General features: G+C 40.4%; 1 protein-coding gene across 1 annotated transcript; it reads right to left on the bottom strand.

Moving 5' to 3' along the window:
- Positions 1-1286: 1286 nt before the first annotated feature.
- LOC134647434 (galanin receptor type 3) lies at positions 1287-13419 on the bottom strand. Its single transcript, XM_063501781.1, has 4 exons — positions 13281-13419; positions 11878-12053; positions 3523-3667; positions 1287-2117 (listed from the first exon to the last, which is right to left on the bottom strand). The coding sequence occupies exons 1-4, from the start codon at positions 13399-13401 to the stop codon at positions 1438-1440; spliced, it is 1122 nt and encodes a 373-aa protein (XP_063357851.1). The 5' UTR covers positions 13402-13419; the 3' UTR covers positions 1287-1437.
- Positions 13420-14532: the final 1113 nt, after the last annotated feature.

Here is a 14532-nt window from a genome sequence, read left to right as displayed (position 1 = left end):
AATATTGGGTGATAAAATTATGAAAATCATAAGCTTGATTAAAGATCCATAACAGTAGACATTTGTAAAAATTTAAATAGGTAAATAACAAGTAAACAGGTTACAAGATGTCTAAAAGCAAAATGTATATTTAAACACACTTTTTAGTTCAGCTACTATCAACAGTGTGATGTCACCTCAGTTTTAGCATTTAGGACAATAAGTTATTAAATCATAGTCGTACCTATATAATATACCTATCCTTTAGGAACTGAATGTTGAGTTCTCACAAAGTATTTCTATAACAATATAAGTAATAATAATAATATGATTAGCGTGAGCCCGCGTCAATTTGACACCAAAATAAATGTAAACCTGTCAACAACAAACTATTCGAATGGAACAATTATTGTCTGGACGGACCCCGTCGCCTGGGCTTTTTCCCACGAGGGACTAACGAGGCACTGAGAGACAGGAATCACAGATCGACAGAACTTAGAAGATAGGCACGGGAGTAAAGAGACGAAGAGTGTGACTCTGTTCCGTTTGTTTACTCCTGTGGGATAGGGCCGCGCGCGCACATACCACTGAGGGCTCGCTTACGCCGGGGCAACATTTCCTTATACCTACCATTCAGTAGCAAACTGTGAAAGAACTTTTGACTTAGATCTAGCTAGAAATCTGCGCAAAATTTGAGTAACAGAGTGTAAGAATGTCATTATGAATTGATTGCCTCCTCTTTTCTTGAAGTCGATTGAATTAAAATTTGATTGATTTAAAATTGAGGTATAACAACTTATAAATATTCCGTAATGTGTTTATAAACTTTTTAAAAATAAGTGTCTAGTCAGCCGAGCAGAAACAGACTATTCTCCAACAGATTTGCTTCTGAGGTTGTATTCATGCTATCCAACTTCCAGTCGAGTTCGAAAGGAGGAGGAGGACTTCAAAGACAAACACTTACTTTAGAAAATTGCACAGTCGATTTACAGACGTTTCTACGATTTAACTGTCGGTAAAGTCCACTTGGCTCGGCAGGAAATCTTTAAAGCGGCGGATAACGGAGCCCAAAGTTCTGCGGGCTCGGAGAACAAGTGGGGTAACTTTAATCATCTTCAAATAAATGCACTGAGATATTAATGTCAGGACTCCTGACTCAGGAGTTTTATCATCGAGTTTTCAATCTTTAAAATTGTGGTTTTCCCTTTGAGGAAATTTACGAAATGATTCTTTGAATAATTTCTTTTAGTCCTTCGGAAAACAACGGAGACGCGGACAGTGACGGCAGATTCATTTGACGTGTTTTCTGTGGTCGGTGACATATTTTATATGATACGTAGGTCATATCGAGGATCGTGCCTCGGCGTAAGCGCAGCAGCGCTAACAACACACATTAACCACTCATAGACACTTATCTATCCATTAACAAAGTGTAGTCGCGCCGGCATCGGCACCGACCTAGTACAGGTAGCTGGAGGGCGGCGGGCGCGGCGAGGGCGCCGGGCGCGCGAGGCGCGGGTGGAAGGCTCCCAGCGCCGCCTCGTTGGTCGACGACGGCCGCTCCTCCCGCACCCGCAGCTGCGGCAGGCGCCACGCCGCGCACGCCGACGTCAACGCGTGTCTATTCAACACCCAATAAGCTGCCGCATTAAGAGCCGAATGCGCATGCCCGAAAAGCAGCGCGTACTGTTGCAGAAGCGGCGGCGCTTGAAGCCCGAACGCCCCGCAAACGACTATAGCCGCATGCGGGCACCAGCATGCCGCGAAAATCGCCGCAATAGCGACGAGGACGTTACCCAGCCGCCGGCGCGCGTGTAACGTCGACGTCAACGGTTGAGGACCGAGCAGACTCGGCTGGAGTCTCTTGGAGCGCACGTCGCCGACGTCGACGGCGTCGCGGCGCTCGCGCGGGCCGACGCCGGCGACGATGATGACGTGCGTGGGGCGGCGCATGAGCGGCACCGGCAGGGGGAGCTCGCCGTGCGCGGCGCGGGCGGTGAGGGACAGAGCCGTCAGCTTGACGCGCACGGCCCAGTGGCACCGCGCCACGGCCAGCACGGGAAAGCAGTAGGTGACCAGCGCGTGCGCCGCGGCCAGCGGCCGCCATGACACGCAGCTCGCCGTCACGGCCGCCATACCTGGCGATAGATAACATACTGTATTAACGTTGCGTATTAAGTAGGGGTAGTACCTAGTTATACTGTGCATGTGCACGATATAGTAAGTAAGCATCAACAAAAGTGAATGAAAAATACTATATGTGAAGCTAAACATAACACATTTTTTTTAGTATTTACGAACTAATTTAAAACCTTACTGACACCATATTATATTAATTGCTGGAAATGAGTGTGGTTACCATTATTTTATCAAAATACCTCGCTATTAAAACTTTTTGTTTAATAAAATTAGTATACGATTCGGCGCGCGTTAAACTGTGCCTATTTTTAAAGAATATCCGAAATTGTTCTCCGGGACTAAATAAAAGTTAGGGAGTCTCATTTAAAAGTTGTTAATGGGTGTAAAGTTGTGCGACTCAACAGGTCGCCGGCCGGGCCGAGGCCAGCGATGGTAACTCCGGAATAAAGGCTCAAATCACCTGTCCACGCAGGCGCTTACATCCCTTTGGATGTATAAAGTTTTGTATTAACTCGGCTCATACCTCGTACGGTGTACCTTTGACGGGGTTTTTAATATTGATCCATTTCAGAAATTTATTAGCTTAGGCGTTTATTATTTTTAGAAAAAATATATTGACTGGAATGAAATGGAGGACTGACATAAACAGCAAAGGTGAAATCTCATCTTTCAGGTCAATAAATACAATTTCTTCTGTTTTTATTTGTCAAAAAATATTTGGTTAAAAAATTCTATTCAACCCCTCTTAGACATCGTTTAGTTTGGATCTATTATTTTTTTATGAACGTTACTCAACAACTCATAATTCTTATAAATAAATAAAGAAATAAATAAATAACTATTATAGGACATTATTACACACATTGACTAAGCCCCACGGTAAACTCAAGAAAGCTTGTGTTGTGGGTACTCAGCAACGATATAATGTACAAATACGAGTACTTAAATACAAAGAAAACAACCATGACTCAGGAACAAATATCTGTGCTCATCACACAAATAAATGCCCTTACTGGGATTCGAACCCAGGACCGCGGCTTCACAGGCAGGGTCACTACCTACTACTCCTACTAGGCCAGACCGGTCGGTCAAAAAGAAAAAGCGATATAACTTTTGCAGTTTATTTACGTAGTCCGGTGCCCCTGCATATCTTCGGCATTTATCGAGAAAATGATATAGGTACCTAATGACTTCATTGATTAATAACGCACCAGATAAATGTAGGTAATTTACTTACTATTACCTACTTGTAGTACTTATAGAGCTAGGCATGCCTGAAGAGCTCCCGTGAAGTCGATCCAGGCCCCTTACTAAGCAGCACTGCGTGGAGGCCCCACGGTTTCGGCGCATCGCCCCGCACCACTTCTCCGTCATCACCACCAGGTACTAAGACAGTATACTTACTGAGCAGCAGTGCGCTGAGCCACACGGCAGACACTGCCAAATAGGGCCGTGAACGCGCGGAGGCCCCACGGCCCCGCCGCACTGCCCCGCAGCGCTCCGCTGCCATCGCCACCAGGCTCAAAGTGCTGGCGGCCACGGGGAAACACTGTAAACAAACAAATTCATTTTTTTAGTGGATTTCAGTGGGGCATTAGCATTTCCACCAATCTATATTCTACGAGACCTCACTGATTATTAATTTATTTTTAACAACGACTCTGCGAAGTGTGTCTTAGAACAACTTTTACTTAAGTAGTATGGAACCAACACCGAAATTTTTTTTTTGTCCCAGCGATAACTTTTCCTTTCCATCCACATTTTTTCCGTCATTTTGAGAATTATACATTTCCTTTCAGAGTAAAGTATAAGTGGATAAACGTAATATCTGTTTAAAACAGAGTAAGCTTGTATCGAATTCGCAATAGATCAGTATAAATGTAACCGAATTAGGCTCTCTAATCCAATGCAATCACCTTTGAAGGAGTGTATCCTGGCAAAGGTTAGCTCTTAATTCAGACTTGTTTACACTTGGGGAACTACTGAACTGCACCCACGCAAGCAAGCCTTCCTAACACACCCACGCAGGAGCGGCATTCCAATTTGGAAATTGACATTTTTGTTGTACTTATATCTGATGTTACAGTTAATAGGGCTGTCAGGATTTTTGGAAAAATCCTTTGTCAGGATTGCGGGGGACTTGATGAGTGTCAGGCTTTTTTAGAAATCACAACTAAGCACTAGACAAGAAGCTGGCTAAATCTTTGGATTGGGGCAGAGGAGAGAGAAGAGTATGCTGCAGCTGCAGTATTAAATGTTGGCGAGTGTTCATGAAAGGTTTTGGAATAAGGCTTTAATAGGCGCTTTTATACTTCGTCGTAATGGTCCGTTACCGATTTTATTATGAGGTTCTGACTTTTGTCAGGATATTCTATAGTGTTATGACACAACCTACCTACCTTATAGAACCTTCTCTATGTGCCTTTCGCCTGCTCTTAAATATGGGTGCTTTTAAGATGCCGCCCGTCTTCTGCTTAAGTAAAATAAAGAATTGTGAAGTCGGAGTGGCGCTCGTTCTGTGTTTATTTTGTTGCAGCCGAGGGAATCGACTGGCTAATGTGATTTGTCGGGCGCGTGTTGTTATTACTTATTAGTCAATACGTTCGCAATTTATTATTATTTCATAATGCAATTACAATATGTTTAGTGGTCAATTTATTGATACCTAATGATGATTTGATTTTTATAATCAAGGTATTGTAACTAGACGCACTAGCTGAACTAGTTAACATATAAAATGATTGACACAGCTGATCGGTCTTTAATATTTTCATAAACCTAAAACTTCAATTATTATGTACAAATTTTAATTAAAATAAATACATACAAGTAAATATAATGTATGCATTCAGTAAATTATTTTTAACTAAAAGCAAAATATTCACACGAGAAATCCAAACAACAAACAAAAACTTTAACTAAATCATGTTTCGTAAAGGGCCATAAATTAGAAAAAAGTGATTGGCTAAACCAAAGAGAATAGATTGGAATAGAGGGTTGTTGACATGGTGAGTTTGTAGTCACCGTAAATTGGTTGTCATTTGTTGATGTAGCATTGAAACTAAAAACGAAAATGTATAGAAATATCAAAAGAATGTTTATATATAGTTAAATTATTTATATTTGTCTTTATTATTATTATTCTGGATCACCATATGATTTTGATCTATGTCCTTTCATTGATATGTGTTGGGATTGTTAAATATCAAACGGTATCTTCAACACTTACCAGCCGAGTATAAATTAGGGAGGTGTGAAGCCGTCTATTCGAGAATAACTTTTTCTAGATTACCGAAGCACGTATTTCCTTAGACTTTGCGTATCTATTCCGAGTTGCATTGCATCTTTGCTAAAAATACTCAAGAATGGTGCTCGAGTTCAAAGGTAATAATTTACCACCACAAACCACTTCAAGTGCGTCTAACGCGTCAAACACGTCTGCTTAATGGCCTGTTAGGTTATATAAACCCCAAGTTGAAGCTGGGACGGATTATTCTATTTTTATCCGTCGAATTGTCACGATCTCTGGCTCACCCGTAGACGTTAAAACAAAGGTGTTATTTTGACGGTTGAATGTTTGACATTACGTAGTTACTATGCTGCTTTTTGTCAGACTGTTCAATTGTTAGTTTAGTGTAAATACTTACGTGTGTTTTGGTGATTTTTGTGTTTTAGAGCCAGATTAGTGTCTGATTGCATGGTCAATCAACCGGAAACGCCTAACCTAGCGGATGTTGAACGGGCTTTTCCGGGAATCCAGTAGTGTTAGTACCAGGTCGGGAGAAGGGCCTGGCGTCAACCTTTTTACCAACACAGGTGACGAACATACTTCTTACGTTGTCTTCAAGGTCTGACAGAGGGATGTGAGGATCTCGCGTGTGGATCATTAGGAGTAATCCTTACTCACTGAAATCTGTTAGTAATTGAAGAAGCGTGGTCTTGTTATATATATTTATATATTCACATCATATATTTGGATAGGGCGCCTTATTCGTCTGTACCCTTGGCTACGGCCTATACAGCGGAGGGAGGCAATTACACAGACACTAGGGTTTGCAATACCTCGGTTTTGTCGGCCGAACGCTTACAGCTTAAAATTAGGGTTCCTCTCACACACACTCCTCCCTGTAAAGATAGAGGTTCACCTCTAGATTTACACATTAGAATAGGTGAAATTGGGGTAGAGTTAGGGTAGAGTCATTATTTGGGTGTTAGGCTTATTTATTTTCTTTTCACATGTAATTTAATTGCATATGGTATTAAAATCAGTAGTGTTAATTGTTTTAAAGTACAAAATATATTAAAATCTAGTTTCAGTAGCATATGGATGGGTTGCTGGGACTCGTACATTAAATATGATTTAAAGGTAACATATTTTTATATTGGGAAAGATAGGGGAACAAAGTTATTTGAGGACATACTAAATAATTTTGTTATAGGGAGCTAGTGACAAGCGGAGCAGTTCACTAGTGACAATAGAGCTTTTCTATTACTGGGGTAAATAAGGGTAATTAAGTCATATTTAGTAGACGATTGTTTCAGTAATTCATACATTAAAAATATATTCAGATGAGTTTCTTGGCGTTTCTTCTCGTCTGAAATTAGATAACGAAACGCTATTAAGTATATTTTACATAGTGTTTAGGAATACCTATTAAAAATAAAACAAAATAAAATGGGTATTATTTAGTCTAGGGACCTGTCTTCATCCGGGCGTGACAGTAGCTAAAGTATGTTTGTACGTAATTATTAAAATATGCAATGTTTACATAAAGTTATTTTCCTTAGCTAGCTAGGTTAGCGAAGGGATATATGGAAGGAAAATATACAATTTAGATTACAAACAGCAAGGGCTTACTACTGTTCACGGTATCTGGTCACGGTAGGGCCCGGTAGGAGATAAATTCTAAAAAATATAATTTATTATTTATTAATCTTATGATAGTATTGCCTTTTATAAGGAGATGTTTTACAGTAGCTATATTTATAATTACATAGGGTATTTATTTATTTAGGGTTAGTATTTCAAAATCCAAATCTAATCAGTCTGCACATAAAAGACGATGGGTACTAAGGTTCACAACGTATTTAATACACTAGATGATCACATGGCCAAATTAATTTATGATTCTTAATTTTTTTTTAATAATTCTGGTTCCTTTTATTAAAGTAGTTTCAATAGTAGAGGGTTAAGGTAAAGTATTCAAGATATAACTTCAAAACGTTACATAATTTATATGTAGGTATATTAGAAGCCCTGTTTCAGAAAACATAGCTTAAATATGTATATACCTATCTACACTCGGGTGCAAAGAAATCGGACCACCCCAGCATTTTCAACATTTTTTCAATTTGTGTAAAAACTGTAACCTCGATCATGATAATTTAAATACCACGTGGTAGATAATTTTCTGCCCTATCAAATGACATCAATATTCAGGAGTGGGGATGGATATTGTGCAAAATATGGGCCTGGAAATCACCCCCCTCCAACTGCCTCATTAGCGCATGCACTAATTGACCACTTATCATTAGGTATAAAAACAGTCATTATCATTGTTTATGCATCATTCGTGATTGGTACGTCTTCCTGAACACTACTCTCATCGCCTGAACCTGGAAAAACTGGAGAAAAACGGATACTACCTCGACTGAAGCCGGCCAAGCAGTTGCCCTATTGCAGGGAGGGCTTAGTCAACGTGCAGTGGCTCGACAACTCAACCTATCGAAGTCATCGGTTCAACGTGTCTTCCAGAGATTCCGCGTAGATCAGACGTTATCCAGAAGACCCGGAACTGGCAGAACTCGCATCACTTCTGAGAGAGATGACCGTTTCATCGTTCTTACCTCGCTACGAAATCGTCGACTGAATGCCGTTCAGCTTCAGCAGAAGCTCCTAGAGACCAGGAATGTGTCTATCAGCCGATGGACAGTTAGAAGACGACTGAAGGAGAAGGAATTGACAGCTCACAGAGCTGCAAATGGCCCAAAACTCACCCCAATACATCGTGGACAACGACGCGTCTTCGCTCGCGAACATGAAGAATGGACCCTTCAGCAATGGAGTTCCGTACTTTTTTCCGACGAGTGCAGGATAACTTTGTCTGGCAATGACGGACGGGTACGAGTCTACCGAAGACCTGGGGAGCGGTTCTCTCAATGCTGCATCGAGGAACGTGTTGCTTATGGTGGGGGGTCAATCATGGTCTGGGCTGGTATTTCTTTGGAAGCGAAGACGGACATTGTGTTCATCACAGGGCCAGGTACCAGACCGAATTCAGGCGGTTTGACTGCACGTCGGTACGTGGAGGAAATCCTGGCTGATCATGTGGTCCCATTTGCGGGTTATATCGGCGATGAGTTCATCCTCATGCAAGATAACGCTCGGCCGCATACAGCCCGGATCACTAAGGAGTACTTGGAGGAGGTCGGCATCAGAGTCATGGAGTGGCCAGCCCGCAGTCCTGACCTAAACCCGATCGAGCACATTTGGGACGAGCTGAAAAGAAGAATCCGGGCCAGAAATCCCGCCCCTGAATCCTTACTGGAGCTAAAGACTGCGATCGAAGAAGAATGGGCGGGCATCCCTCAAGACACTGTAAAAAAATTCATAAGATCAATGAAAAACTGAATGACTGCATGTCGTAGGGCTAGAGGAGGCAATATACGGTATTAAAATGCTGAAAATTGTTTTAATTTTTACTTGATATCTTTAGAATCGCAGTTTTCCCATTATGCATAAGTTTCACTCCAGTATGCATTTTTAGGGTGACAAAGTTCTTAGCCCTGAAAGCCTGAAAATATTGGAAGTAAACCTGTGAAAAGCACATCAATTTATAGAGGAAAAGCCAACCTTTCATTAGGTATATAATATGTCACAGTAGCACATACAGTTTTTACAGAAATTGAAAAAATGATAAAAATGCTGGGGTGGTCCGATTTCTTTGCACCCGAGTGTATACTCTCTGAAACATGTTCAGAGAATGTCGTTAAGAGCGCATACTATGGAAATGTATATTCACAACTCACATATGGTATCATTTATTGGGGTGATTCTGTTGATGTTCTAACTACATTCAGGTTACAAAAAGATGCTTACGAAACATGTTTCACTTGCACAAGCGTCACTCAGTTAGAAATGTTTTCAGGGAAAAGCGGATTTTACTGGAATCTACATACTGGAGCTTTGCCTCTTTGTAAAGCGTAATGGAGAGTATTTCATAAAACTGTCGACAATCAATGATAACTTGCGCATGCATAATAAATATAACTATCGTATTCCAAACGTCAATAATAAACTTATGGATAAAAGTGCCTACATTGCAGCAATAGAAGTTTTTAACAAGTTGCCTGTTGAAATAAAGTCTGTCGAAGTCGAAGGTAAACAATTTAAAACTATTTAAAAAAATGGCTTACTAGTAGAGTCTTCTACAGCATGAAAGAATTTGACGATTATGATAATAGTGTATGCATATATTAGTTTTGTTATTTAGTCGTTATAGGTTAGTCATTAATATATTGTACGTCCGTTATGGATAGACTGTTGGTTCCTAATTGTATTATGTCAACATCTTTGTACACAGTTATATAGTATGTGCGGAAAGAGAAGAGTCGTGGAATGTATGGGGCCCAATACCTACATTCCACGACTCTTTACCTACGCACACCTATTATTTCGTTATTTATACACTCAGGCAGTTCTTTTAACACGTCCATACATAAAACCTTCCATGTGTCCAAGGAGTCTCCACGATTGATGCTCGATCGAATCATGGTCAGACGCCAAGGATTCCGTGCCTGCCTTGTATCCTGGCGTACCCTCGCTATACCGTATCGCTCAAGGCCGCCTCTCGGGCCACCGAAGATGCGATAGGCGTGTTCAATTTATATACTTATATATTTTACTTCATATTTCCCTCTCATACACAAAACATTCAAAAACCAACCATATAACGCAACACCATGAAAGCTTCAACATGTAAGAATTTCAACAACTCTTAGTTGATCAGGCTAATCGTTCTTTGAAAAACTTATATATATCAGCCTTCCCAAGCACTACTTAAATAAAAACCAATTCCATCTACACATATCAAATCCAGCTTTAAAACAATCCTAAGCATACCTATACCAACTAATAAAACTTTTCATAAACGATCACAATCCTGTTTTATTTAATACTTTTTTTTACCACCCGATTCATTTATCGTCATTTATCAATATTGTCATTATTTAATTTCACTTTGATCTTAAATCCGTCAAGTCCATATTATATGTCAACTCTAAACACATTAAATTACAAAAAAGAAATTGTCTTAAAATCAAAATAATCCTTAATTAATAAAACATCACTAATCTAGTATAATAATAATATGATATATGGTTAAAAGGAGGTATGGAGGTATATTTTTGCATTAATGTGTTAAGTTTTGTGAGGTATGATATATAAATTACATTGAATTCAAAAGATCTAAAACACTGCAGGAAGACTATGAAATTTGAGATGAAATGACAGACTTCACGTGCCATTCCATATATGGAGTACACGCGCCGCCGTCATGTGGGCTATAGGTATTGGAGAAGGATGAAGTAATTGTGTCATAATACTTAAGCAAATTTGAAAAAAATATGAATGATCACCGGAAAGCAAATTGAGGCAAGGAAAAATAATAATTATAGGAAAAAAAAATTAGCACCAAAATACACTTAAGACTGAAAATTAATTATTATTCTCGTTATATAATGACCGCCCTTTTATCCATATTGTGTTTCGTCATCTAGCGGCATTATCATAAATGAAATGTTATCAATAGTTCATACACTTATAAAATAATTAGTTAATGAATGCCTTAAAAATGTACGATTAAAAACTTTAAAAATAGAAGTCACTTCAATTATGTCTGTTTTTCACTTTTTTACTACCACTGTGATACGCTGGATCTCGTGCCTTGGCTTAGGGCACCCGTAGCTGCAGACCACGCCCTTATCCACCGACACGAGCAACGCCCAGCAGCAACCAACATCACAAAAATTACAAGTCTCAATTTTATTTTTAATTTTTATTAAGGCCATTCTTATTTATGTCTCGTTTACAGTCACACCTTATTTTTCTTTAAATTATTTTGTTTACTTCACTGCTCGAGAAATATTCATACGCACTTTATTTTTTCCACTGTTTTTATTACTATTTATTTACTTAGTCGAACGCGAGGTCGAACTTTTTTTTTTTTTCCGTTAATTTTGTAACAGAGTTCCGTTAAATCACTATAAGTTCGGATCACTACTTATCAACTGTTCCAATAGTCCGATAGGTTTTTTTTTTTAAATTGTTATAACACTTTAATTTATGCACTAGTTTAACTTTCAAAACTGTCCACACTGTGCAGTATCTATAACTGTCAATATGATTGAAATCAAATGTAATGTCCTTGTAAATATTGTTGATTTAATTTGTATTCTTCGTTTTCTTGTTGTTCGTCCTCTGGCTGGCGCGGCGCGCCGCCAGTGCAGCGCAAGGCCGCACTGGCAGGATCGCCATGTGGTGTGGGACGTAAAGACAAACACTATCTCTGGAGTATAGGTTTATTCTGATCTATGATACTTATGCTAGGGTATATATATAGGGTACATGTGAGAGAGTGTGCGTGCACACTACACCGCACAGACTCTACAATAAATAATATCTTATCTTATCTTATAGGTTATATAAGTTAACCTGTATGTTAGGAGTTCGGCAGCTGTTACCAGTCAGTATTGACTCACCTCGACGTAGTATCCTACGTGGCACGTCTCCGAGTGTAGCTCGGCGGCGCGCGTGGCGGCGAGCGGGGCTGAAGCTGCGCATACGAGCAGGTCTGCCGCGCATGCGCTGAGCAGCTGCGGCGTGCGCAGGCGCGCCGCGCCGCCGGACGCCAGCGCCGCCATTAGACTTATATTACCTGCACATTAATAATAATTACAGTATCATATTTATTGTCCACTTTATGCGCATTTCTAAAAGGTGCTGGTGGCCCAAAAATACGTTGACAAAGAATTTTCACTGCTACATATTGCTGTCAATTTTCACGTGTGTGTTTGTGTATTAAAGCTAAAGGAGTCCCACTGCTGGGCAAAGGCCTCTCCCCTTGATCTCCACAGCTCCCGTTGTTGTGCTATTTCCGGCCAGTTACTGATGAAGGCGTCCAAGTCGTCCCGCCATTTCTGTCTGGGCCTGCCACGTCCGCGCTTTTTTTGCGGTATCCACTTGGTGGCTATACTAGCCCACCTATCTGGATGCATGCGGCATACGTGACCCGCCCAGTCCCACTTCAGCCTGGCGGTCTTCTCCCCCACGTCAGCTATGCGTGTTTTGGAGCGCAATGTAGTGTTTAATTGAAATGGTTGTTTTAATTTTTATTGCGTAAAAAGTACTTAATAAAAAGTCCTACAAATCCTTTGTCAACGTATTTTTGGGCCACCCTGATGTAATGTATGTACCTAATGAGAGCAGAGAGGTGCGCTGGAGCTGGACAGAAGCCAATTAAGACAAAAGAGTTATTTTCTGTCAGCTGTCATGCAATCAAGACTGAAAAACTAGTTCAAACTTGTACCTATTAGTATCTTTTTTTATAATCATTCTCATGCATCAGGGACTCAGGGAACAGCCAGTCAGTCGGCCAATGTTTGATTTTATAGCAACTGGAATAAAACCCAAGTAGATAGGAGGTAGGACTAAACCTGATTTCATCGTGGCTTCAATTTATCCACGAGACAACTATCGACTGTTAAAGTGTTCGATCGGCTTTAATGTGGCTGCGAGCCGGTTGCTAGACAACAACACGGATTTAAACGCTCTATTTTTATTCGACTCGATAAATTCGCGGAAACTGCATGATTCAATAAAGTGACTTTCCCTACTTATATGATAAATAGTGGCGAGGCCCGAACGCGATAAGTATGTCGGCTTACAGGATTTGAGGGCCACGTCTCGTGCAGCAACTTTCTGTCTGAACTGCCTCTTGCCCCTCCCTCCCTCCGCACCCTCATACTAGCCCTGCTATTACAACTGTGAACGTACCGATGACTCCTAGCAAGCTGACGAGCACGTAGAACTCCAGAAGCGGGGCGAGCTGCCCCTCGCCCCTCCCACCCTCCGCACCCTCATACTATTACAACTGTGAACGCACCGATGACTCCTAGCAGACTGACGAGCACGTACAACGCTAGGAGCGGTGCGAGCTGCGCGTGCGACGCGTGCGTGTGGGTGTGGCCATCCTCCCACGCGCCCGAGCTCGCGTTACTGAACATCGCGCATCTCTGCCTGCAACAAACGCATAGGTAAGCACGTAAGCAGTCTTATCCTAAAGTGAAGTTCAAAATTCATCAGAACTGTTCTCGAAATAACCAATCAGGTATAAATGTGATGTGTTGTAAGTTGTCATATTTTTAAAATAAATACGATTATCTGCAGCACGCCATTGCTTTAACATGCCTAGTTTATTATTGGCCACCCGCTATAGATACTTTATGTTTTTCCTGTTATTAGGGTTCCGTACCCAAAGGGTATTAAGACTCCACTGTCCGTCTGTCTGTCTATCTGTCACCAGGCTGTATCTCATGAACCGTGATAGCTAGACAGTTGAAATTTTTACAGATGATGTATTTCTGTTGCCGCTATAACAACAAATACTAAAAACAGAATAAAATAAATATTTAGGTGGGGCTTCCGCCTCTCATACAACAAATGTCATTTTGAATCTTGAATCTTGATGTTTAATTTTCTGCCATTTTTGTGCTAACCGAGACTACAAGTTATATAAAAAAATATATAAATTTCCGAAATTTGCAGAAAGCGGTAAATTTCACCAATATTCCTTGTATTTTTTTTTTATTTACGATATTTAATAGGTACACAGCGCTTCAGACAACAGACAAAATTGAATGACGGCGCTGCCTTTATTACATGTAGATAATTTACTATTTAAAAACGACAGTATTATTATAGTATTTTTAGGGTTCCGTAGCCAAATGGCAAAAAACGGAACCCTTATAGATTCGTCATGTCTGTCTGTCTGTCTGTCCGTCTGTCCGTCTGTCCGTCTGTCTGTCCGTCCGTATGTCACAGCCACTTTTCTCCGAAACTATAAGAACTATACTGTTGAAACTTGGTAAGTAGATGTATTCTGTGAACCGCATTAAGATTTTCACACAAAAATAGAAAAAAAACAATAAATTTTTGGGGTTCCCCATACTTTGAACTGAAACTCAAAATTTTTTTTTTCATTAAACCCATACGTGTGGGGTATCTATGGATAGGTCTTCAAAAATGATATTGAGGTTTCTAATATCATTTTTTTCTAAACTGAATAGTTTGCGCGAGAGACACTTCCAAAGTGGTAAAATGTGTGTCCCCCCCCCTGTAACTTCTAAAATAAGAGA

Source organism: Cydia amplana, chromosome 4 (genome assembly GCF_948474715.1).
Source record: "Cydia amplana chromosome 4, ilCydAmpl1.1, whole genome shotgun sequence".
NCBI classification, from domain to species: domain Eukaryota; kingdom Metazoa; phylum Arthropoda; class Insecta; order Lepidoptera; family Tortricidae; genus Cydia; species Cydia amplana.
This window is presented reverse-complemented; position numbering and strand designations above follow the sequence as displayed.